Source organism: Mycetomoellerius zeteki, unplaced genomic scaffold (assembly GCF_001594055.1).
Source record: "Mycetomoellerius zeteki isolate Tzet28-1 unplaced genomic scaffold, Tzet1.0 scaffold114, whole genome shotgun sequence".
In the NCBI taxonomy this organism is placed as follows: Eukaryota; Metazoa; Arthropoda; class Insecta; order Hymenoptera; family Formicidae; genus Mycetomoellerius; species Mycetomoellerius zeteki.
In genome coordinates, this window is record NW_017256062.1 from 2,098,602 (window position 1) to 2,125,511 (window position 26,910).

The 26,910-nt window shown below is 34.6% G+C and overlaps 2 protein-coding genes across 3 annotated transcripts in view; both read left to right on the forward strand.

Moving 5' to 3' along the window:
• L (zinc finger protein Lobe) overlaps nt 1-16,768 on the forward strand; it is a 130,603-nt gene extending 113,835 nt beyond the window's left edge. For both annotated transcript variants that reach the window (XM_018457976.1, XM_018457985.1), the window contains 4 exons: nt 9,236-11,057; nt 12,445-13,527; nt 14,868-15,092; nt 16,341-16,768. In XM_018457976.1, the coding sequence (XP_018313478.1) occupies nt 9,236-11,057; nt 12,445-13,527; nt 14,868-15,092; nt 16,341-16,706 (3,496 nt within the window). In that variant the 3' untranslated portion in view covers nt 16,707-16,768. The remainder of the gene's footprint in view (nt 1-9,235; nt 11,058-12,444; nt 13,528-14,867; nt 15,093-16,340) is intronic.
• Nucleotides 16,769-21,593: 4,825 nt separating this feature from the next.
• LOC108728397 (regulation of nuclear pre-mRNA domain-containing protein 1B) lies at nt 21,594-25,629 on the forward strand. Its single transcript, XM_018456929.1, has 5 exons — nt 21,594-21,936; nt 22,939-23,240; nt 23,483-23,614; nt 24,425-24,700; nt 25,293-25,629. The coding sequence occupies exons 1-5, from the start codon at nt 21,786-21,788 to the stop codon at nt 25,440-25,442; spliced, it is 1,011 nt and encodes a 336-aa protein (XP_018312431.1). The 5' UTR covers nt 21,594-21,785; the 3' UTR covers nt 25,443-25,629.
• Nucleotides 25,630-26,910: the final 1,281 nt, after the last annotated feature.

The window sequence follows — 26,910 nt, forward strand, 5'->3', positions numbered from 1 at the left end:
CGGAAGAATTAAAGAACTTTAATCCTGCCAAATCTTTGGCACGTCAATCGACAAATGATCTGATTTACGGATTATGTCGTAAAACACGCATGCACACGTACACAATCAGTAAGGATCATCAAGGTGTAAAAGAAATAATCGCGCTGGCGCAGCTATAAACGCAACAGATGGCTGAACGAAACGCTGCCTCGACGGGGTGCTGCCGGTTGTCGGTGCGCAACGCGCGGGGCCCAATGGGGTCCGTCCTATCGGCCGATTCCAGAGGACCCCGATCCAACGGATGACAAATGAGTAATGATCACACGACGATCGCGGTCCCGGGTGGCATTAGTCAAGCTTACTCTCTTACGTGGTCGTTTTCTTTCTTCCTTCCCTCTTCGTACCCTTCTCGTCGCCTAGATGTTTATTCTCCTCTTTCTCTCTCATAACGTACACTCTTAAAATACGTACGCACGCACGCTCGGCATTGAATCGTCCTGTGCGTATTGAAATGCTAAGCTGGCCCCGCGCGCGAAGCACCTTTTTCTAACTTGACACACGTGTGTATGCACGCGTATGCGCTCGCATATACGCGGGCCCCCGCGGGGCCCCGGGTGAGCGGACGGGTAGGACGTATAGGTGTTACAGGACAACAGGTAGAACATTAGTCAAGAACCTCGTTGCCGCTCGTCCGCCTTCGCCGGCCGTTAAAGTCGCGCTCGCGACCGATAAATCCCTCCGTGAATCCATTCGTCATCAGCTTTTTCCTTCACGCGAAGTAACCGAAATCCGAAATTCTACGATTGAATCAGCGAATTTATACTATAAATTAATTAAAATCGACTTTCGATAGATTTGACTTTTATTTTTATATTTTACTTATAATTGCGTTATTAATCCGAAAATAGTCATCTGGGATAGTTTTATGCCTCAGCAGCGAGAAAAGGTGATATGTTGTCAAATATTGTTTTGTATGGATATTGTTTAACATATTCCCTTTCTTTTTTTTAATGACTATTCTTTACGAACCTTTAAATCTGCAATTCCATTAAAAACCCGCAATAAAAAAGCGTTATATTAATTGGTATTTTTTTTTAATATTGTCATAATAAGCTGTTTAACGTATTTATCCGTTTAACATTTGTTTAATTATTGTTTTTACATTTTTTTTTCAAAAAATTGTAATTCATAAAATCACGTATCCATGATATCCTCAAATGTTAATAAATCAATAAACAATCAATGATATACAGTATTTTTTATTGGGATGTACAAAACCCCAAGTGATTATTTACATAAAAATAAATCAAGTGACTATTCTTGACTTAAATAAAATCAACGATAAAGAAACGATCGATCGCTTTCTACACGGAAAGAATGATTTTGTTGAAGTATCTAAAAATTTAGATATAGATCTGAAAATAATTTTTTTGGATTATCGAGATAATTATGTAGAAAATTTAAGCATGTGTATCAGCAATGCTGCAAAAAGTTTTGATATTTTAGCAGCCTGCTTAAACATCCGACATAATCAATTTTGATAATGTGCAATAAAATTATTTACTTTCAGATTTGTATCTCTATAGCTAAATTTTTAAATACTTCAACAAAACCGTTATCTTTCCGTGTGTACAAACTATTTGTATCTATTTATAGACTTCCTTCTTTTCTGAAGCTTTCCAAAACTGGAAACATTCTGGTAAAGTCCTAACAAGTCTTTGCTCCTCACTTGTCAGCCGCTATTATAATCGCACCGCCAGATCTTTACGCCACGTCTCTATTCGTCCTCCCACCTTAACAGTCGGTTTGGGTGACCCAACAAAAGGGTGAAAATCTCCGTGGTTCTCACGCCAAGTGTTCAACGCGAGAGAGATCTGATCTCGGCTCTTAACTGAGACTTTCGCTTATGACAGATTGCAAACACGCAACAATGTATCATTTCGATCGTATCGTTATACCCTCTCGAGAATAATATCCAATAAGGTTAAAACATTAGAAATCTATTCATACAACTTGAAAAACAAAATCTAATCCAGCAACACGTTGGGAACAAATTATCTTACTTGCTACACATTTTTAATTTTGAAAGTCTTTTTTTCACAAACTCCTTGAGAGAAAGTACATCGTTACCTTTTCTCAAAAGTGACACAACTCAAAAAATTAATCAATATATAACAAATGTGCTCTCGAGATAAAATAAATTACAAATATCAAAAAACGGGTGATTGAAAGCGTATGTATCGCAATACTCCGTGCGTTTAAAACTTACAATTTATTACAAATTTTTCGTACCTTTTACATATTCGAACATTTCGGCTCTTTTTCAGCCATCTGCAACGAATTGTGATTAGCTTCTAACAGCCGTCGCAGTATATTACGGTTCCAGTTTGCAGCTGGGTGTACATCTTCAGTTCGACGTTTGAAGATTGCAACCGTCATTTAGTTGCTCGATTAAGTGAGTGTCTCTGCACGCTGTGACCGCACATTAATTAATTAACGAGAATTTCCTTTTATATCTCACAACATTACTTGGAATCTTGTTTGGTTCTCTGTATCGATCTGGTCGGATAATTTTTCGCAGGCTAATGGCAAACTGGAACCGTAATATACTGCAACTGTACTTTTGCGCACAAAAATTATTGCCTATACAGCTCGATTGCCTACAAGCACTTTTGCGCACAAATATAAAATTAAGATTAAGTTAAGTAAGAAAATAATTTGTATTTTTAAAGCAGAGAATTTGTGTTTTAAAGCAGAGAATTCGTGTTTTTAAATCAGAGAATAGCACATGTAGGCAATCAAGGTGTAGATAATACATGTAGGCAAATGTGACTTTGTTCTGAAATTTTTATTTGTGCTCAAAACTGCTTGTATATAAGCAATCGAGCTATAGGCAATAATTCATGTAGGGACAATAATACATGTAGGCAAATGTGATTTCGTTTCTGAAATTTTTAGTTCTGCGCAAAAGTGAATATAGGCAATCGAGCTGTAGGCAATAATTTTTGTGCGCAAACGAACTGTCGACAAAAGTATTGTGAGCAAACGATGCTGTAGGCAATCGATTTGTAAGCAAAGGGGATTCTTCCGATACAAACCTGAAAATAATTTTGTTGATCTATCAAAATAATTATGTAGAACGTTCAAACTAGTTGTTTAAAATATCAATATTCTTTGCAGCACTACTCTTCATGTTTAAGATTCCTACGTAATTATTTTGATGATCCAACAAAATTATTTTCAAATTTCTGGCTAAATTTTTAGTTATTTCGGCAAAATCGTTCTATTCATGTAGACATAAAGTAAAGTACACGGCAATGTCGCTGCGCTTGTCTTAGCACCGAGACACTACCGTGTCTCCTGATCGATAAATGATGTTAACCATTTCAAAAAACCAATGAAAAAATATACTAGTCGAGATTAGATGATTTATAGAGCAAACAAACGACTTTTTGTATTTGAATTTTTACAAAACAAACGTTTCGAGATTAACGAAAGTAAAGATCGAGGACATTGTTGCACCGCGACAGGGTGATTCTTTGAACTATCGAGGGTGGAGTTTAACGGACCATTTATTTCCATTTCCTTTCAGCACCCCAAACGCAATCTTCTTCTTGTATAATGGCTGCTCGCCATTACACACTTGAATTTTACATTCTTACAAGGATTAAACAATCAAATCATCACAAAAGTTGTCACTTTCTTTCTATGGCAAAATATTATTTTGGAATTGCAATTATAATAACTAATAAGTACTTATTTTGAAATTTAATTTTCTCGAAATAATGAAAATTACAAATAACATTGAAGATAAAGTCTATTTCTTGTGAATTTTTAAAGACACGTATAAATTTTTATGTGAAACCTTATTTTTATAAAATACCTATTCTAATAGATACTACATAATTTATTGAAAAAAGACACTTAAAACACGATATTAAATAATTCAATTACTGGGCTTTAATGTCTCACTAATCTTGGATAAGCTAAATATGGTTATTTCATGCAAGAAAATAAGATTTTTTGTCTTACCTATTCTTTCTTACATTTTTTAAAACTGATATGGACAAGCAAAATGTAAAATACGCTGAAAAGATATATTATTTCGTGCACGATTTGCAACACTAAAAATATGGTAAATATGTAGATTAGGAGAGTCCCCCAATGACCTTGACCTTGACAAATATCAAATCGAACTCTTGAAAACAATAAATGATTTTTCATAGAAATATAATTCTCTTCATTATTATAATTATAAGTTATAGAACACCTCTGGTACTCATACTACAAACTACATATTTTTACTTTTACAAATATCCAATAAATTTTTTATAAATTCAAATGATTAAAGGTATAACCGGTCAAAGGAACACCATGTTCCCCTATTTATATATGTATATTCGTGCATAAAATTTTTTTACCGGATGCCTGCACTCGGTAAATAATAAACTAAATTTTAATCAGAATTAACATTTCTTGGGATAAATTATTTTACATTACTTTAGTTAAATTACTGATATATTGAATATGAGCAATAGCGACCTACATATAGGAACGACTAAAAATAACTCAAATTAGGAATAATTTGAAATTATGAATTTAACAATAATGAAAAGTTAACAATATCAATAAATATCGGCGGAAAAATATATGTATACTTTGCGTCTGAATATCCTCTACCATCCGAATGTCATCTCCCATCATCTCATCGAAGGTAACACGTAGGCGAAACGCCACATAATATCAGCATCAAAACAGAAATACGCGAGTAGTATTTAATACTACCGGCTCGACACCGATGCGAACTCATCGTTGATCCATTCTCTTCGTTAAGCGAGCACGACGCTTTTGAATCGTCCTCTTTCAGCTTTCTTTTTTTATCTTTTTCCCTATATATATTTTTTTTTTATTTCTCTTCGCATCGTCATCAGTCGCGCTTGGTCGGCCGCGAAACGATACGCTCGATAATAGGACAGCCGCGGTTCACCCGGGCGATAATCCTGGTGGCGCATGAATAATTCAGGCGCAAAGTGCAGGAGTAAATTCGCCGTCTGTCTTCGTTTTGGCGTGCCGAGACAGCTCGCTTGACCATCGCACCTCCACCGTTCACCTCTTCGTTCGAACCTCGCGGATCCGATCTCGCCTTAAACGCCCGCAGATTCAGTTTTCCGCCATACTGCCGGCCTGAACATATACACTGGTCACAGAATGAATTATTCATTAGCCGGGTCCACCGCGAAAATCGCTGGAGTCGTTACTCGGACTCGATCCGTTCAAAATCTTCGCGTTCCCTCGATGCTATATTCAACACTCGACGTTATAAATACATCTTCGTATATTGATTGATGTGCTCTCATTGTTACAATAAGTAAAATGTCGTTTTTTATCGTAGAGATTTAAGACTCGTCCATACCGGTGTTAATAGAAAAAAACATCTTTGGTACACGTATCTTCAATAAAGTGAATCGTGACAAAAATATGACACGAGATAGATCCGTAGCTGGTGAAAATTTCTCTATTACATAGTTCATCGAAACTTTAATTCTGCAAGAAACATGATAAATGTTTCAAACTTGTGAACCGTATTAGCTTCATAATCGTATCTATTCTGCATTATCGATTGGCGATCGTCTGATGAAGAGATTGAGGTCGATTGTTTAAAATAATATAAACTATTTTTCTCATTCACCGAAGGTTAGTTAACATGACGATACTTCTGTTTCACCTTGTTTTTGTGACATCACGCGAATCCCGTTTAACATTAGAAAAGAAATGCACAGATTGAAAATAATAATTAATATTCAGACTAAGAAATAACTTGTAAGTTAGAATTACTTTTTTTCAGTAATTGTAACTTTTGATTTTGTTCCTTTTACTATCTACACTGAGAGAAAAACTGTTTGGTATTTGTAACTATAATTACATATTACTATAGGTAATTATGATGGTAGGTCTGTTCGCGTTGCATGCACTTTTTGCACTCAGCATCTTCGCTTTCTTTCCTTTCAACGTCCAAATATATATCTATTTCATTTTAAGTTCAAAAATTTTTAGGTATTTCAAGTAACGAGAACAGACCTTATGACTACTATAGTATTAGTATAATAATAATAACTATAAATACAGTTCTATCAATCAATATACATACAGTTAACAACCAAAAATGACTATAATTATAGTTATAACCATAAAAATAAGGTACTTGAACCGAATAAAGCCCAGCACTATATAAACTTCACTTTTAAATTTATTACTTTAAAACTCGCCTGCAGTATATGCTTAAAAGATATGTCATAGGAAGTAGATAAAAAGGGATTAAAGAATTGGAATCGGTAGCAACACGTTTACTTAATACAACAAAAACTTGTGTATGAGCCGTTTTTATAACATTCCGCTGCAAAATTTACCAGTACACAATGTTTCATAATTCATTATAACTTTATTCAACTTCCTAGCTATGGAAAATAACAAATAAATCAATTTTTTTAAATGAAAGTATTTTTTTAAACAATTTACTTATTAAGTATGGCCTACTTATGTGATTATTATTATAGCTAATATTATTTGTTTGTTATGTATGGAGTTTTCGCCAGAGGATAGCGATTTTCAATGCTGCTTTTAAGAAACCAAAATTGCATTCAAATTGCTAGAAATTTCCAAAGATTAAAGAGTTAATTACAAACAAAATTAAAGATAATTGTAATGTTTGAGAGTAGACTAAATCTTAAGGAATATCCTTATTCTATGATTAATAATCATTTTAAAATTGATTCAGAAAGTTTATTTTCTTTGTTTTTTAATGTATTCTTTATTTGGGCCTTATATTCATATGCATATAATAAGGCTCAATGTTAGAGTTTAAAATTCTTTTTGGTTCATTTACAAATATTTTATGTAAACAATATATTTTACTTTTGTGAGTGAATGAAATGAAGATTTGATTCTCACTTAATTTATTTCAATATCCTCATAAATAGAATTAAAAAAAAATTAATTAGGTGGATCTTATTCGGTACTTTAGTTGAATTACCATAAAAAATGATTCAAATAACTATAATTATACAGGGTGATATAATTATACAGGGTCCCGAAATTTTTTGCCAAGCGCTTTTGTGTAGATAGAGCAAACTAAATTGAGTCTAAGAAAAGTCCTCTATCATTTTGCAATTTTCGCAATATTAGGGGATGCTGGAGTGGCCAAATTGTCGGGATTTTGCAGATCGATATAAATCTCCGAATTTACCGAACGAAATAAAAAATCCTTTTATAGGATTAAAGTAGACGCAAAATTTGGGAGTACTGCAGTAGACAATAATACGACAAAGAATAATTTTTATGCACTTCTTAACAAAAGACGAGAATTATTTATTTATTCCCCAATTGGGGTAGAAATGTCACGCGTGTTTAACGTGGTCGCTCTAATGTCGATCCCTCCAACCTAAGTAACACGTTCAGCGTTTCATTAATGGAACGCTTAATTAGCGTTCGAGGGAAAATATTTTCAAGCAAGTTGCGACGAGCTTCATCCGTCCATCTTTATTAAGTTTTTCCCATTGCAGTCTTAATAGAATCGCCGTCATTTAATTCTTTCCCTTGGATACGGACTTGTCGATCGCTGATAAAATCCAATCAGATATTAAACGCCTGTACCTCGCTTCGAATTGGCTTGAAGTTACCGAATCGCCGATAAATTAGCATCATTGATCATATCCTACGATATTATTAAAGATCGCTGCGCTATCCGATAACTTTATGTCCAACTTCCGCGGTGAAAATCGAAATATCTCCACGAAGCGAATCTATTTTCAAGTGTGATTGACAGCACGGTGCTCCTGATGAACCTTAATGTACATGGACTCTTCACGTATTACAGGAAATAGAATTTCCTGAATTAGATCTCCGATTTCTACAACGAAAGACAATTTAGCGTTTTAAAGATAAGTCAATCTATAGCACCAGTCATCTATTCCGAGAATGGTATTATGGCGATCGGATATTAGTATATTGTATAGAAAACGGTTAAATTAGTTTTAAAATAGAGGAGAGACCACGCTATCATTGTTTTACTTTTAAAATACATATAAATAATACATATAAATGTAATACATAATAAAAAATACATATAAATGTATATAAATAAATTAATGGCTAGAGAGATACCATTTTATTAAGTACTACATCATCTTTAAGTAAAAGTGTTCTTCTCATTGCCTATGGTTAATAAATTTTTAGCGTTAAGTGTTTTCTAACACGTATAAATATATAAAGAAAATTTATGATTATTTGAAATAGAGTGTGTTAAAAACCATTTCAATTTTCGTCTTAAACCATTTGCACAAATTTTATTAGTCATTCCATATAGCATGTCTACATATGTAACATACTGAATTAATAATTCAATTATTAATTCAGTTCTATCGTGCATTACATATTTCAATTTAAAGATATGTTACATATTTTCAAAATAATAAAAAATTTATGAAAAAATGTGATGATTTAGAATCTTGATCTAAAATTATTTCAATAAAAAGTAATACTTTTTTGTTTGTGCTCTAATGGAAATGTATATTTGAAATGTTTTATACAAGATATGTATTTTATATATATACGAAAATCTCAATTTTTTGTATAAACATTCAAGATGGTTTATGTGAAGTTTCATTATGATGCAGAGATTAGTTGTTCTGTAAATAAATAACGGAACAACTAATCTCACATCATAATAAAACTTTTTATAAATTATTTTGAATAGTTAATAGTATTATTACTATATACTTATATACAAAACAACTGACATTTTTGCTTTTATTTTTTAAATTTTAGTATTATATCAATAAAAAATAATACAAATAAAACAAATAATCTATAAAAATATATTGTTCAATAAAAATTGAATGTTATAAACACAACTTTTATATGATATTTATTTGAAATATAAATATTAATACATTTTTTTTTTTTTGTAAAAATGAATATATTATATTGTCAAAGAAGTTATGAATATATCACCCTTTGGTTTTTACATACAAAAATGGTTTTTATATACATATAAATTTACTCAGAAATAACGAATTATTTCTCGAAATAGAGAGCTCATCATATTGAATAACCATTTGCCACCAGTCTATTAATTGTGAGATTTGATAAAAATCGAAAGGTGATTTAGAATTTTCTTGACAATTTAGTACATCCTTAAGTGCAGCGCTGCTTTGATTATATTTGCTATCACGAACATAAAAATGTTCCGTTTTCCTAGCGATCACCTGAAAATCCACTTGAAAACACACGACACCCAAAGGCCTTACCAATGCACGGCTTGCACGAGAGGCTACAGCTCAGCCGCTGCCTTAACATCGCATATGCAATCTCACAAGAAGCATCACCAGTCATCGTCCTCTCAATCAGCTGGTAAGCTCCAGGATGTCGATTACGGTAGGAGGAGCGTCTCCTCGCACAGCACGTCGTCACCGCCTGTACCGTCGTCGCCGTCGCCGTCGTTGAATCTTAGTTTGAACCCGAGGAATGTCCTGAAGACGTCGCAGGGTACTGGTAGTACTTCTACCACACCGATTCTCAACTCGCCCCTGAAACTCGCCTGCATGTACTGCACCCGCGATTCGTTCAGCTGCATGCAGCAGCTGCAGATGCACGTACGTACAATGCACCAGGCAATTCTTAGTGGCGCGGAAAGTTTGGCGCGACCACCATCACCGAACAGAACGTCGAACGAACAGCAAGCAGTATTCTGCTCGCGCGACAAGCCACCCGATCGTCAGGACGGCTCGAAAGATCCATGCTCGGATCGGAAATACCCGTCCGAAGAAAGAGCTGACAGGCCTGCCGGCGAACGGGACCACTACGAGAACGCGTTTACCTGCGACCAATGTACTATGAAATTTTCCACTCTGGCCTGCCTGCGCGATCATTCGCTATCGATACACCGAGTGGACAGTGGTTTCAGCGCGACGATGGTGATATGCCCGTTGTGCGGTATTCCGTGCACTTCAACAGCAGCCTATGCAGAGCACTATGTTCTCCAACATTGCGAGAATCGTCGCCCGGCGCAGACAACTAGTATAGATTATAGCGACACGAAACTGAACGGCGTTTACAACAGTACTCCAGCGAGAGGCTCCAGAATGCCAAAAAACAGAGATACCCCGGAAGCTGCTGATCTCACGAATAAACGTCCGACCCGGCCATCCGCGGACGCCGCTGGTAGCTATACCGCCGATACTCTGTTGTGCGGCCAATGCGACGCCGCGCTGAAGGATTTCGAATCCTTTCGCGAACACGTGGCTCGGCACCTGCAGGCCGACCACCGTAATCAGGAGATGTCCAACAGACAACATCTGTGTCCCAAGTGCGAGACGGTCTTTCCGTCTCGCGAAGACATGCTAACCCATCTGACCAAGCATTACCTAGGACAGATCAGCAAAGAATTCGCGTGTGGTGCCTGTAAGAAGTTCTACCCGCATCCAGATCAGCTTCAAAGACACTTGCTGGACGCTCATGCGCATCATCTGTACCGTTGCGCTCTGTGCCGGGACACGTTCGACTCCAAGGTAGCGATACAGGTGCACTTTGCAGTCAAGCACAGCCAAGAGTGCCGGATCTATCGATGTAGTGTATGCATGCTGTCCAACAACGAAAACTCGCCACCGGGAACAAATGCGGCGGCTCTCGGCGACAGCAGAAGCTTCTTCAGAAGCGAAGCCGAGATGGCGGCCCATGTGCGTAACGTGCACGCGCCTCCTCCCGTCGTTCCGTCCTTAACTAACAGTAGTCCTGTCAGAGCAACAACAAGGAGTCCAGCTTCGACGCCTGGTGTTATTACAACGCGCTGCGTCTTCTGTGGGACATGCTGCAGTTCAGAGCTTGAACTTCAGCTTCATCTGGCCAGTCATTCGGCCAGTCTTTACAGATGTCCCATCTGTAGAGAGGGTTTCGCGGTGGAGTTCCTGTTGGACCGACATGTCGCTCAGATTCATCATCAGACAGCGCAAGATCACCAAGTGCCGTTAGTTAGAAACAGGGAGAACGGACGCATTCATCGACCGGCTAGAAATCAGGAAGAAGTAAGTCTTGTTACAAAAAAATGTTGGAAAAAATGTGTCGAATTTAACATAAACCGCATGTAGCAAACGATTCGCTCAAATTTTTGGGTTAATTTAACAGAAGATGAATATGTTAGGGTGCATTCAGATTATCGAGCCGAACATCGAGCCGCGAGCCGAACCTGTGTCCACATTCAAAGATTTGATGTGAATCTATATTCATTTCGATGATGTGGATGTAGGATCTTTGAATGTGAACACTCGCAACTCGATGTTCAGTTCGATAGTCTGGACGCATCCTAAGGGTGCGTAAGTTATATGAATATTATATAAGAGAATAAATAGAAAAAAAGGTATTGTGGATACAGTTTGTAAACAAAACTTGGAAGCATTTTTTCTCAAAAAATTAACATTTATGATATAACCCTTAAAAACACTTTGACCTCTTTTGTTACATAAACGCCACACTTAGAACGGCATACTCAAGCCAACTTTGATTGCTCAGAACATTCATAAAAATGAATATATTTTAATAAATTGTTTTTCAATCGAAACACCAGACAGTAAGAAATATAACGGTACCAAGCAAATGTACGTATCCATATTAATAAAAAAAGTTATAAGCTATAAAGTAAACAATAGTTTCGAAAAAAACACATTTTGTTTAAAAATTCTTATTTTTCGTACGTAAGCTTTAAAAATATTTTAAATATGCATTTTGGAAAGTAGAAACTTCGACCTTTCAGAAAAAAATATTGCATTATTGTATCTTTTAAAAAACATAATTATTTAAAAGGACAAAGATGAAGAAAATTTGAAAGTCATTTTGGAAAGAAAACATTTTTTTATTTTCTATTGTTGAATAATAAATTAAAACAAAAATGAACCGAATATGTAAATTTCTAGAATTAACATTAGCATAAAAAATGTTTATTATAATTATAAGTAATTAGGATTGCATAAATGGTTATATATACAATATTTATACACACAGGATGTCCTGTTTTAAAGGATCTACTGAAATATCTCGGAAACACTGCCTTAAATCGAAAAATATTTTAGATAAAATTTATTTTACTTCGAGAGGAATATAAGATGGTATTATTGATTTGACCTTAGATGGCGTTGTCAAAGTCAGGGCAAGATTACTTTAAATTTTTTAAATGAAACCCTCCACTTTTCATTACATATTCACACAAAATCTTTAAATAACATAATCACATTATGTTAAATTAACACTCGAATATGTTAAAAAATTCAACACAAACTATTAACACAGAACGTATGTGGACCATTTCCAAAGAATTAATTACTACACAATTATACAAAGACATTCTATACGTATAATTGAAAAGTACTCATAAGATTGTTCGCAAAATGATTTTTGAATTTTCTTTCTAAACCCTAGACAAAATCTTTGAAAAGGGGCCGTTCACCAGCTTCAAGCAATAACAACTCCCTGAATCAGCGTGACAACAATAAACGTTCGAATTATGGTACTTCCGGTCAGCAATGCGAGCTCTGCGAACGCGGTGAATTCGCGAACGAAGCCGAGCTGCAGGCACATAAGAAACTAGCTCACACGCCTCCTAAGTTATCCAATAAGGCTCTATCTACCTTGAGCATGACATGTGGCTATTGTGGCGAAGTTTGTCGCTCGCGAAATGAGTTGGAATCTCACACGAGGATCCAACACGCATCTAACGAGTCCGGTGGACGTCACAAATGCAATATCTGCGACGAAGTGTGCCCATCCGGCGCGAATCTAGCCGAGCACAAGCTTCAAAAGCATTGCAAGATCCAGCTGAGCGACACGTGCGTGGTGTGTCGTGGTTGTCTCACGTCGGAAAGTCAGTTTCTGGATCACGTGCAAAGACACAGCCTGGATAATGTGGATCCGCAACAACGATTAGACAGTACATTGCCTCATCTGCCCGCGCCGTGCGTTGTTTGCCGACAGACTTTGATCAGTGATTTGGAATGTCGTTTGCATGCGAGGCATCACTTACGAACGTCCTCAAGTTTGCGCAGTGCTGGTTCCAGCCCGACTAGTCCTGGTGGTGACAAAGGCCAAAATCAAGGTTGCTGCCTCTGCTTGCGCGACTTTGCAGCCGAGGACTTTGTCAATCTACCACCCAATCCTGCCAGTACAAGCGGACAGCTGCTCAGAGTCTGTAAACCATGTTATATGCGACACTCTCAGGGACTACCTATTCTGAACTCGACGACCTATGAACATAGGACTAAATACGAAACGACTTGGCTCGCGAGCAAGGACAGCCAGTGGGACGAAACTAAGGATAAGTGGGAGCATAAAAGAGGACTCAAAGTAGAGGACCGTCTCAGGAACGAAGGGAACGCAAATAAGAAAAGGTGCGAAGATTGCGGAGTGAAATTCGAAGATTCCGAAGAGGCAGAGAAGCACAGGATCGCCGAGCACGAAAAAGCTGTCGGCGGTGGCTCGAATACTTACACCTGCATACAGTGTCAAGTTAGTATCTGGAGACACGGTAGAATATTTTACGTAATTTTAACAAGAGTTGGATGATGTAATATTAAATCTGAGACATTCTAATTAAAAAATCCAATTTTCACTTTGTTAAAATAATGATAATAAAGAAACGCGCGCGCGCACGTCAAAAAATAAAAATGTATTATTAATTTATTATTAATTAATTAAAACGATAAAAACGTGTAATGTGTCGATTGATATTCAAACTTCGATCTTCTATGAATGATTTATGATATTTTAAGATTATATACGTAAGATAGTCTCAGTATAAGAACGGACTGTTATATTATATTAGTCAATATCCTACACTCGTTATCATTTTAATACAAATTAATAATAAATTAACCGGCCATGATTAAAATTAAAATTTCCATTATAATTTTACTTATTTTTCCTTCTTTTTTAAAGACGATATCGGATATTACTTTCCCTTTACATTTACACAATCAGCCTTAAATAACTTTCGAATGACCTTGACCTTCACCTTGACTCATCGATCTTTTCTATCACTCATTGCTCATTAAAAAATTATTAACAATTTTTATGAATGGTACGCAATTTTTTAACACACGATACATATTTCAGCAGTATGAGTCTCGTTTCACATGATATTTTTACGTGATTCGATGTGTACGTGTTAAGATTCTCAGAATAATAACATTGGAAAGAAAATTGTCATATTCAAGCATTATGATGGTTCTTCGTTTGATTTAACAGAGCGAATATGTTATTCAAAGATTTCCTTCATTTAATTTACAATTATGAAGCTCTCATTAATTATTAAGCTAGGTCCACCTCACTTCTCTTACCTGCCTAAAAGTAACGACTTTCTACGCAAAGCGAGGTCCCATCCCATCCCCCTCGCCGTCTAAAGACGTTCGACATGACCCTGTTCTGATGAAAGAAATTCTCTTTAAAAACATAAATTATTTTTGTTATATAATTTTTGTGTTTTTAGGGCATTTGTGTTTTAAAAGTAGAAAATTTGTGTTCGACTTTTCACGCGAAGCGAGGTTACTCCACACGCCTCCCCCTGCTTAGAGGCAAGGTGAAATATCACGTAAAACGAGATTCACTATACGTACCTTGTGTTTAAAAATTTCATGCCATTCATAAAAGTTTTGTTAAGCTCTTTTTAATTAACAACATGCAATGGAAAAAGTCAATGATCTTGACCTTCTTGAGGGTCAAGATCAAGATCACTCGGAGGTCATTTGAGACTGACAGTGTAAACGAAAAGTTTTACTCAATATTTATCTTAAAATTATATCTTTAAGAATGTGAATATAGTTTTCAAGGTAAAATATCAAAATTCTTAGGTATCATTTTCAACTGAAGCCAAGATTCAGCAACACGTGAGGAAAGAACACTTAGAGGCATCCGGAAAAGCATCCTTGGAGGCTTTACGTTGTCACTTGTGCTTATTTGAGGCTGCCAGTCCTATGCAGCTACAAATTCATTTAATAGAGCACACTTTCGCCGGTTGTGCCGCTCTTAGCTGTTATATCTGCCAGTCGCTCTTCACAACTCCCATTGGTCTTCAGGTAATTTAACCGTCTATTGATATATCTCAAACGTAAAATAAGTTATTCACTCGTGTTTGTGATAATGACCATGAGCTCTTAGAGAAGAAAATGATCATATAAACAACTTTAAAAACAAGTGCAAACTTGACGATTCTCATTAAAACAAATTCACTATTCTTTGAATAAAAATTTAACTTACAATCGCATTTCGTGCAAATTTAAAACCATTTTTTATTGATCTTAACTAGACGATATAGCTTATTGTGGCAAAATTGTATATTTTTGTTCTTGTCATGCTTTTGTTTAATCAGCATTTCTTTTTTCACATAAACTGAACTTATGACCCAATAAACGAGAATGGATTGAAATGAATAAAAATGGATTGAAATGGATTCAGATTTTTAGAAATACGCATTCGCAAACGTTAAAATGAATCTTTTTCAATCCAAATGCATTTCTATTTATTTATACGAATTACATGAAGCACATTTTTATTTTAATTTAAAAATAATATCAGCTTTTCTGTGTCTCGTAAATATTTCTTAATTCAAAATTTTATATAGAAAATGTAATTTCTCAGTCTAATTGAATCCAGTTGAATCCACTTGAATCCAATTAAATCTAAAAAAGTTTTTGTTATTTAAAGTACATATATGGATATATAAAATTTCAATCCATTTTAATCCATTCTCGTTTATTATAGGAAATGAATAACTGCAGTTATATCTAAAAATTTTTTTAATGAGATATTGCAACTCCTATTTAGCTCCTTAATTACGAATAGAACGTTTAAAAAATTTGCTGAAACAGTTATGAACCTCATAAAATGAAGGAATAGAAGTGGTTCATATTGCAAACGAAGTTAAATTCCTACTGTTGCAAATGCAGTTACGTATACTATTCATCAGCCATATTTAATAAAAATGGCAGATACTTGTTCCAAAAGCAGCTAAAATACGTATTTTTTTTTCTCCAGTTGTAAAAGAGCTACGTGCATTCTATTTTAATAAATAGGAATTGTATTTCTCATGCTGTATTATATGTTTTGTTAACTAAAATAATGAATTTTCCTTAATTTTCAAAAAAGTTCTTATTGATGATATCAATGAGAAAAATTATACAAGTTTTTTTCGCCCTTACCAAAAAAAAAATTTCAACTAAAGATAACAACTTTTGCCAATGAGTTATTCAGATATCATATAGCAAACCAGGAGTTTATTATTTCGTTCATTTTATTCATGTACTAAACAATGCATCTGTTCGCAGAATCATATGCTGCAGGAACACGGACTAGACGCGAGACCGTACGATTGCTCCAAGTGCACACTTAAATTCTTCTTTAGCGCGGAACTGGACCACCACGTACTGACTTTTCACCGTCCGGGAGAAGAGATCCATCCTTCGTCAGCCGAGAGCGCTCATGAGACGAAGACTCGCAAGCCGAAGAAGCGCGACGATGGTGTAACGGTGAAGGAGGAAGTAGTGCAAGGCGGTAAGGAAAAGGAAGAAGAGGAGGAGGAGGAAGTGAACGTGGACGATCAGATGGGGCATCACGAAGAGGCTGAACGAAACGAACAGAAACTGAAGACAGAAGTAGACAACGAGGCGACATCCGGCAGGATGGAATCGTGACTTTCTTCAGTCAGCATTACGTTTCGTTCCATTTTAGGATTAATTGATTATTAAGAATTAGTTATTCAATTATTAAGTTTGCTACCATCGTTTTAAGCCTCGTCTACAATAATTGCGTAGGCTGTGTCGTACATCGTAAGTAGTAATGCCGCAGGAAAATTTATCGCATGTCATGAAAATGTCGCTAGATGAGTATGTACGACAATCGCAAGAAAATACATCATAAACCAACTAGCAACATACGGAAATTGTCGATGATCTTTAACAAACTTCTGCCGCCAAATTAGCTGTGCTGTGATTGGCTGAGCTTATGCGACACGCTTGTCACAGTCGCAGAAAGTTCAAGTTGGCTCAATTCCAGATAACATGAATTCTTGCAATTTGCGACTGCGTCGCAATCGTACGATTAAGAACAGTATTTTACAAAACAGTATATTCTGCGACATTCTCATGCAACACATTCCGTATGACTATTGTAAGTGAGGTTTTAAACGGCGGATATTTTTTATAACGAAGCCTCGTAAATAGTAACTTGCGAACAGGCCTAATGAAATTCGATACAATATTAATTAAAAGTTTTATCGAATTATCGAGGAAAATTGCCGTTCTTGTAATTATTTCAGATGATTAATTTCTTACATGTCGATAATAAAACTTCAATATAATTCGTTACATGATATAAGGTTGTTTTTTTAACATTTTTTTCTCCGATTCTTATATCAATTTCATGTGTAGACATTGAATGTCTACATTTTCAAAAATCATAGATTTATTTGCGTTAAATTCGAGAAAATAGTTGGAATTCATCTTACATTGTTTCAAGTAAATTTTATTTACTTTTATGATTGTAGAAATACAACATGTAAATTGTAATTGTTTTTTCTTTTATGAATACTTCGATGAATGGTAGATGTTTGGCTGCTCTAGCGAAGCTTGATCAACTGCCAAAGTTAAAGCAATCATGATGTACGTTTTAGACCCGATTGATAGACACCAACATTATTTTGACTTTAAGCGGGATTTAAAACTTTCTTTCTTTTTAAAGTCGAGAGAGAAAGAGAGAGAGAGATAAAGACAGAGTCTTTTAAGCCTTGTTTAAAGTCAAAGTAACATGTTGGTGCAATCGCGCCTTAAATGTATGTATGTACACATATATACATATGTATATATTAATGCTGAACTTGTTAAATTTATATTATAATACGTTATTATCTAAACTTTAAAAACTGAAAGGAAGAAATTCAATGTGTGCCAAATCCCAGTAAATATCAACAATAATATAACATCAATATTTCACACCTTTAGCAATATAAATATAATACATGTTATATACATAATAGTTATATTGTTGAATGTGTATATGGAATGATTACATTAATGTTATATTACTATACGTTGACGTTTATTAGGATGCCAGATATAATTGATGCACAAAATCGATTTTTAATTTCTTCATAAACGCAAAACATTTTAGTCCGTCTTGAGAGATAAATTCTTTTCATTTACAACATATTTATAGAAATTTTGTAGAAAAGTTTTGAAAATCGAAGTGTTACAAAAAAGATATTAAATTATCTTAAATTTGTTAAATTCTCCATTTCTTTTATTTTTATACATATAATATTACATTTGTAAGATTAAACGTTAATATAAAAAATTTTTTAAATATAAATATAATATATAATAAATATATAATATTTATAATATGTTATATATCATATATATATATGATTAATATTAATATTAAACGTTAATATTGAACGTTTTGTGGTATTGTTTTGTTAATTTCGAATTCTGTTCCATATATGTGAAACGATTGCTTAACGATTAATTACAATTGATTTGTTATAATAGGTGCTGAACTCGATGAGATGATAGTCTCTATCTTCGTGAACAAAATTTGTAAATATTACGCAAATAACAAAATATATATTATAAATATTCTATCAATTTGTATTAATATGATGCGTAAGCGACAAGATTGTCGATATATTTAAAAGCAGATGCAATAACATGTCCATTAGACATATAATAATAATAATAATAGTTCTGTATGAAGTAAATTATTGTTTCGGAAATCGTATGCACTGTATATACAGTAACTTGTCCATTAGGCATGTATAGCCTCTAATAAGATAATTATATACGAATAAATTATTGTTCTAAATTGGTCTAATCGTCTATCTTTCCCTGAGTTATCTCACGCCATCGGTCATGCCAATTTGATTGATAAATAATTAGAAAATACACACGAAAATAAAATTGCGTATTATATGATTTCCTGCAAAAGGAAATAGAAGAAATGATCCTTTTTTGAGACCTGTATCGAATTACATATTGCAATTGTAGAAAAGAACAGTAATGGTTCCAAAACGTTCAAATTTTTTTCTTTAATTAATAGAAGCTACTAGGAAGTAACATGGAATGAATATAACATTGCTTATAAACAAATTCAATCATGTTTTTGAATGTTGACTCCTTTGGTTGATTTTATTCTATCTCAAATATCCATGAGACGTCAGATTGAGCGGTTATTTGTACGTTTATGCTGAAAAATTATATCAAAAGTAATGTTTTAATCTCTATTTTTTTGTAAATACTCTTAATTTTGTTTATTTAATTATTTATTATTACTATTATTATTAGTTTATTATACATTCATATAACAATAGTTTAAAATTTATTCATATTATTTAGCTATTTTTACACCTAAAATATTTATAAATAAATAAGTCTGTAGAGGTGAGCGAATCGAGTATTTGTGAGGACGAATCAAATCGAATCGAATCTTAGACAATATGTTCGAAAACGAATAAAAACGAATTTTAAATTTTTATGTCGAATCAAATCAAATCGAATCTTTCTAATTCGAAAACAAAAATGATGTCGAACCAAATTTCTTGGATTTACATCAAAAGCTAAAAAAGGGGAAAAATTATGTTAAAAAATAAATCATATTCAATTTATATAAAGGTATACCAAAAAGTAAACAATATAACAAAAGTGTGATAGAAAAAATCTTATTTTTTATTAGAAGGCATCTTTTTAATACAATTTTGTCATATTGTTTATATTTCAGTAATATTTGTAACTTGAAAATAATTAATTTTCTCCGACTAAGTCCGGACTTAGTCCGGATCTACAATAGGTGTTTTAAGACTTAAGCCGTAAGAAACTGACCAATTATAGTCGAATCCGAGAGGAATAATCGACTATGATTCGTCCATTTCTTATGGCTTAAAGCTTAAAACTCTATTGTAGATCCGGAGTAAAGGGTCTCTAGTCGGTAATACAGACGGCTTTAGGACCCCCTTAATGGAGGAACCAATCAGAATTAGGCCGGAATCTGACTACACATTGAAGATTGAGGTTAAAGATTGAAGATTGAAATTTGACCGATAAGGACAAAGAAATTTTAGCTCCTTTCGTTTCGATTGGTCAAATTTGAATTTTTAATCTTCAATCTCAATCTTCTAGAGCGTGTAACGTTAACCAATAGGAAAGATTAATCCAATTCAGGTTGATGCAAACCCAATCGGGCCGAAAACACTATAAAAAAGAACTATGGATTCCGACCTAAAGGCCATGGCACACACCTTCCGTAATGGCGCAATCCCATGGTGCGGAACGTATACGCAACGCGGAATTGACGGAACAATATCCGTCCAATCACAAGCATTCCATCAATTGCGCTCCGTCGATATGTCTTTTCTAAACCAATCACGAGCGTTCCGCCAATTCCTCATTGCGTCAATTCCACATCATGGGACCGTACCATGACCATAAGGGTATATCCACACAAACTTTCATAGCCGCATAAACGTATGCATAAAGAAAATTATCGAATCACAATTTACGTGCGTCTTTATAGGAGAAATGCGATTGAATAATTTTCTTTATGCATACGTTTATGCGGCTATGCAAGTTTGTGTGGATATACTCTAAGACGTAATTCGCCATAAGACGCCTAATTCACACTGGACGCAGCAAGCGTTAAGCTGGTTCTACATTGATCGCATCGCAGCGTCGCAAGCGTGTCGCAAGCGTTGCAGTCCAATCAACGTCAAGCTAGCTCGACCCTGATTGGACTGCAACGCTTGCGACACGCTTGCGACGCTGCGATGCGATCAATGTAGAACCAGCTTCAAGCAGCGGAGCAGCAACCAAACAGTGAGGCGATATTTACAATGGAGTAAACAATATCGTCTTGCTGGTTGGTTGCTGCTCCGCTGCTTGACGCTTGCTGCGTCCAGTGTGAATTAGGCATAAGAATCAGCCAATCACAATCGAGAATTCTTTTGAACTCTTAATTTTAATTGGCTGGTTCTTACGGTACGTCTTAAGATAAATTTTCACGAGTTGCTCAAACGGGCTGTTTCAACGACAAAAAGGATAACGTGATTAAAATGGACGCTTGATATTCGTCAATTTTGACCATGTGATCCTTTTTGTCCCTAAAACAACCTGTTTAAGCAGCTCGTGAAAATTTACCTTTATGGTTACTGTTAAGCCCAAGACACAATGGGAATAGCGATAGCAATAGCGATAGGAATAACATGATTTCAACCTATCAGAAATCGGATGTATCGGAATACATAGTTCCTGATAGGTTGAAATCGTGTTATTCCTATCTCTAGCTATCACTATTCCGTCGCATTGTGTCTTAGGCCGATATTCACAGTCAGTTCTTATATTCAAGATCGTCTCAAGTTCAGCCTTAAGATGTCATGAACCAATCAGAGAGCCGCATTAACGTATTAAGACATTACTTAAGATGATTTTGAAATAAGAACCGACTATGAATACCGGCCTTGGGTTTTACGGAAGGTGTGTACCATGGCCTTAATTCCGGCCTAAAGATGTCGGTCTTTAATAGTATCTCGTCGGTGGCTTAATTCAGCTGTTGTCCGGTCTGCACCAGTCTGCACCGAACTGTACCGAACCGCACTGTTCGCACTTGTGTACGCGTGCGTTCGTATATCTGACAATCTGACGACGGTGAAAACGAGACGCGATTCCGTAATCAAGACTTCAACCGAAGGCGTCGTTAACGAAGCCACCGACAGTAGCCGATGCACAATGACGGGGTTCACGGAGAGCGCCTTGATCAAACGGTTGATGGACCTGAATCCGTCGCAGCAGAGCATCCAGACGCTCTCGCTCTGGCTGATACATCACAGAAAACATCATCCGACCATCGTGAAGATCTGGTACAAGGAAATGTGCAAAGGTACGAGCGACCTACGGGAATGTTTTCAATTGTCCTATCCACCAAATCGAAACTTCCTAAGCCTGACGACGCGGAAGGACTTCCCCGCGACGCACGTTGGTCTCAGGCGAATGTCGTTTCTGAATTTCTGAAGTTACAAATCAATTTAAATCAATTAGTCAAGTGCGATATGACGTACGGAAATTACGAGCCATGAATATTGTTACAATTGTAACCATTTAATATTTAAATAAGAATAGAAATTTAATAAACATGTCTTATAATACATCCTTCCCTTATTGATATCTTAAAGGATTAATTAATAACGTTTTCATGCAACAATTACCAAAATAAATATTTGCCCAATCATTGGAACCAGCTTTCCAAGTCATGGTTTGAATAGATATTAATTTCAGAGAGTGTTGCTTGAAAACATTGTTAATTGATCCTTAATGTATATTTCTATCAATTTAGATTAACTTCATCTTGATTTAATTTATTCCTTTATCTTCTTCTAATTCTTAGAATTAGTAGAAAATAAAGAATAGATTAAATTGAAATTAAAATTAATCTGCTTGATAGAAATGGACATAAAACATTGATAAAAGAAGAATGTATTAAGAAGAAATACTGTTTACACACTTGTCAAGTTTCTATATGTAAATATTAAATGGCATTTTTTAAATATATTTAATAGTGCTACCACCTTTTAGTCTTTGAATAAAAATTATAACAGGAAAGTGATATACTTAATCACTTGTTACAGAAGTACATAATAATTTGATGGTGATAATATTTAAATTTATTATAAGCTAAATAAGCGAATAGTTGGAATACTTTAAGATACATTCAATTAAATAGTTGAAACAAATTATTATATATATACATTATAGCAATAGAAATATTTGTATAATCTTTATATATAATTATTATTTGAACAATTATAATTTTTGTCTATGTCTCTGACTGTTTATGCAAAAGTTATCGGTGCAAATATAATATTTCCTATATACATTTTTACAGTGAAAGGCAATCGCAAGTTGACGTTTATGTATCTGGCAAATGACGTCATCCAAAATAGTAAGAAAAAAGGACCAGAGTTTGGAAAGGAATTTGAGACGGTCTTGCCTAAAGCCTTCGAGCATATGAAAGGTTTTGATGAAAAAACGAGAGAGCGGTTAAATAGGTTACTACAGATATGGGAAGAGAGAGGGGTTTATGACAAGGCACAGATAACTGAATTTAAAACAGCTTTTGCAGAATCTGAGAAGGATTCTGGAGCACCGCTAAAAAAGAAAGCAAAAATTGAAGTAGAAAAAATAAAGGTACATATTCTTATCGAGAGCTCCTAATATATAATTAAAACTTTGTTTAAAAATAATGTAAGTGCATTTGAAGGCATAGTGATATGAAAGCAACAGAATTTATATTTAAAAAATCTGTGTAACAAGATATAATAAATAATATAACTTATATATAAAATTTCCATTTTTTATTTGTTTTCAAACTAAATCAAATACGATAAACAAAAAGTATGAAGTCTGCACATGTCTGTTATGTTTTACAGAAAGAGAAGGATAGAAAAAAGTCGGAGACCGAAGTAGAAGTGGACGGCACCAAAGAACTTCATGTAACGTTGAGCCCAAGAACCCCCGGCGGCGATCCACCAGAAACCGAGGAACTCATCAAGGCCTTAATGGTTAATATCAATTATACAAGCAACAATCATAATAAGGAATTTGTATCGTTAGCAATAAAATATTTTGTTCATGTGAAAATACATGTTGAATCCATGAGGCATATCAGCAGACGCTTTGACAACTCTTGACATCCACCCTATCGATTTTATATACTTTGTTTAGATATGTTGTTTCTTTTATAGTTCAAATAGAATACGTTTGCATATTCTTTTTTGTTCCTCGAAAGCTTCATTTTTTGCGAAGTACATCGAGCGATGCTGATTCTTTAGTAATTAATCAATGCTTTGCTTCAGTACAAAAAACATTACTTTTTCTGCTGCTCTTAGAAGTTTTTTAATTGACCAATTTTTTTTATTAATCGCATTGTAGTAACATGCTGTGTTTTACAGTGCTTTCTTTAAGAGACACAAAGTCTATTTTTCTTTGAAGAATTTTCTGAACAGCTATACATTGATACAATAAGTGTGGGATGAAACAAATATTTCTTTCACTCCAACTTATTGCACTAATGCATATTAGTTCAAAAAATTCTCGAAAAAATCATACAACATCTTGTATAGAACATTGTAACACAGTAAATTATTTCATCTTTGTTTAATATTGGCAAATAACAAGAAAATAATAATCTATTGTGTTACACTGCGTCATTTGTATCTCTTGCTGAAAAACATTCTTGTTCTTCCTCATATGGCAAAGTATATTGTACCAAATGTAGCGATAGAGTTCTAGAGTTATTAGAGACACACAGGCGAGTTATTAGAATAGTTAGAACGTTACTGTAGATTAACGGAACTTTCTGCTTTTTTCAGGATCTGGAAAACACTGCGTCCTCGGATGCTGGTGTTAGGGAGCGTATTGCATCTTTACCACCGGAAGTCTCGGAAGTTTCGCTGCTCGCGAACCTCGCCGATCGAACGGCTGCAGATCAATTGAGTGCAGCAGTCAATGAAGCTGCTGCTCTTCTCGCTGATTACAACGGTCGATTGCAGGCTGAGATGGAAGACAGGAGAAGACTGCTGACAATGCTACGAGATTACACTCTGGCGCAAAGACAACTACTTCAACAGGCTCAAAGCACTCTAGAAGTATGATCGCCTTTTTTTTATTAGAAAGAATAACATCTAACACAAATTGACAGCCATAATATAAATATAAAGTTTCTCCACTTCTGGCCATAATGTAAAATATATATAAATACCATAAAACTTCATGATACATAATGTATGTACCATAAAAGTATCTCCACAAAATGATAATGTTCTATATCTAATGAAAAATAAATTAAAAAGTTTTATTGAAAAATATTTACTTTTGTAACAATTTTAATACTTTTTAAATTTTTATTTGGCTTTTATTATCGCCTTTTCCAAGAAAATGCAATAAATTGAGGATCCTTTATATTTATGGCAGGCCTGTCCAATTTCAGCTCTGAAGCCAAAACGCAGTCATTGATGCAAAAAAAAAATCAATATAGATCAGATTTTGGGAACTGTAAAGTATTGATATGCAAATCTGAGCGACACTTATCAACACAATCCTCATAATCTTACTCACATTGAAGTCTTTGCATCGATGGCTTTGCGTTTTGATTCCGGAGCTAAAATTGGACAGGCCTTATGGCTAAAGCTGTTAGTCTATATATATACTATACAGAACTATTGTTTTTTTTATGCACAGGATTATAAAGAAAAACTTAAGAAGGTGTGTGCAGTACGGTCGGAAGTAAAGTCTCACATTTCGAATCTTCCGGATTTAACGCAACTGCCTGACGTGACTGGCGGCCTGGCTCCTCTTCCTTCCGCTGGTGATCTGTTTTCCATGCACTAGTGTAGACTTGGATGCGCACTTGGGCAAGTGGCGTTTATTATAGTTTATCACTTCGATTTGTGCAGATGTAGATGAAAATTCGTCAAGAGATCCATAGTATAAAAGATTTGTACGACGACGAGATACCAAATTTGTAATCGATGATTATAATTTTAACTTTGTACGGTGGAATATTTGATAAATTTGATATATGTATATGTGTATATATTGATATGTGTGTATATACATATATATGTATAACAAGAATCCCCTGCATATTGTGTGAAATATGAAATGAGAAAATACCAATGGATGAAACGAAAGTTATTGAGGCTGTTAATATTGAAGGTAACGTTCGTAACTTTTTTTATGAGAAAATAAGAATTTTTTATTTATACATACATATAAATAAAAAATTCTTATAACTACACGATACTATTCTTCTTATGAGTACGAACAAATACAAGGATGATAAGAACGTAAAGAAAAATCTATTGTATATTGTAATTCTCGGTTTTGTACTTTAAGTGACGAGAATTGCCTAACTCCTTTTTGAACCCTTTTTCGCGAAATAACAGTATCTAAGTAGGCTAACGTAAATTCATTTTTATGAAATAAATTGTTACAGAAGAGGAGGTATATACAAGATAACAATGTTCCTGCAATGTAACGCGACGCATGTCCAAAAAACTTGAAATATTCCGTAAAATATGTACGATTTATTTTGCATTCTATCAGCGATCTCTTTACCTCGGATAAGATCTGCATGTAATTGGCGTCCACATAACCGAAATTTGTTGTGTGCTTGTTACGAAAAGCATAAGATGCTTAAGAGTAAAATCTATTTTACAACCATTTTGCAAACTCAGTTTACAACCCATTGGCAAAATTATCGCGAAATTCATAGATTGAGACTAACTGAGACTTTCCAATAATACGATAAGATGTGCATGCATGTATACACATATTTCTGAAAAGTGTTTACTTTGTGCATTGAACTGATTGAACTTCTGTACAATTATTAGAGACGTCTTATAAAATATTTTTCAAATATGCAATCATTGTCCATCGACATGTATATTAAAGATAGTACTCTGAGATCGCGCAACCATTACTGTATATAATACATACTGTAGTCTAGTACGATTTCAGGACTGACAAGAGATTTCTCATGAATATTTGACTGCGAACGAACGATAGTCTGCATAGATTATAATGTACATGTGACTATTTTAAAAAAACAAATTGCGTAATTGTGCATACTGAAATCGGAAAAGAATATTGTAATGCGGAATATTACTACGGAATAAATGTTTTGATCGTTATATACATGTGGCTTTGGAATCGTAGTTTTGGGAACTTTAGTCCCTACTTCTTTAGTTTATTATCTCTCACCCAATCTCTCAATGTGATCTCCTAAGATTTTGTGAATTTTTTAGCTTTATCTTGTGCGACTCCACAGGTAAATTTTCAGAAATTTTCGATGGAT

Coding starts and splice junctions, on each gene's coding strand:
- LOC108728397 (XM_018456929.1), top strand. CDS start 21,786: ATGACGGGGTTCACGGAGAGCGCCTTGATCAAACGGTTGATGGACCTG. Junction 23,241..23,482: donor TTGAAGTAGAAAAAATAAAG/GTACATATTCTT, acceptor TATGTTTTACAG/AAAGAGAAGGATAGAAAAAA. Junction 23,615..24,424: donor AACTCATCAAGGCCTTAATG/GTTAATATCAAT, acceptor TGCTTTTTTCAG/GATCTGGAAAACACTGCGTC.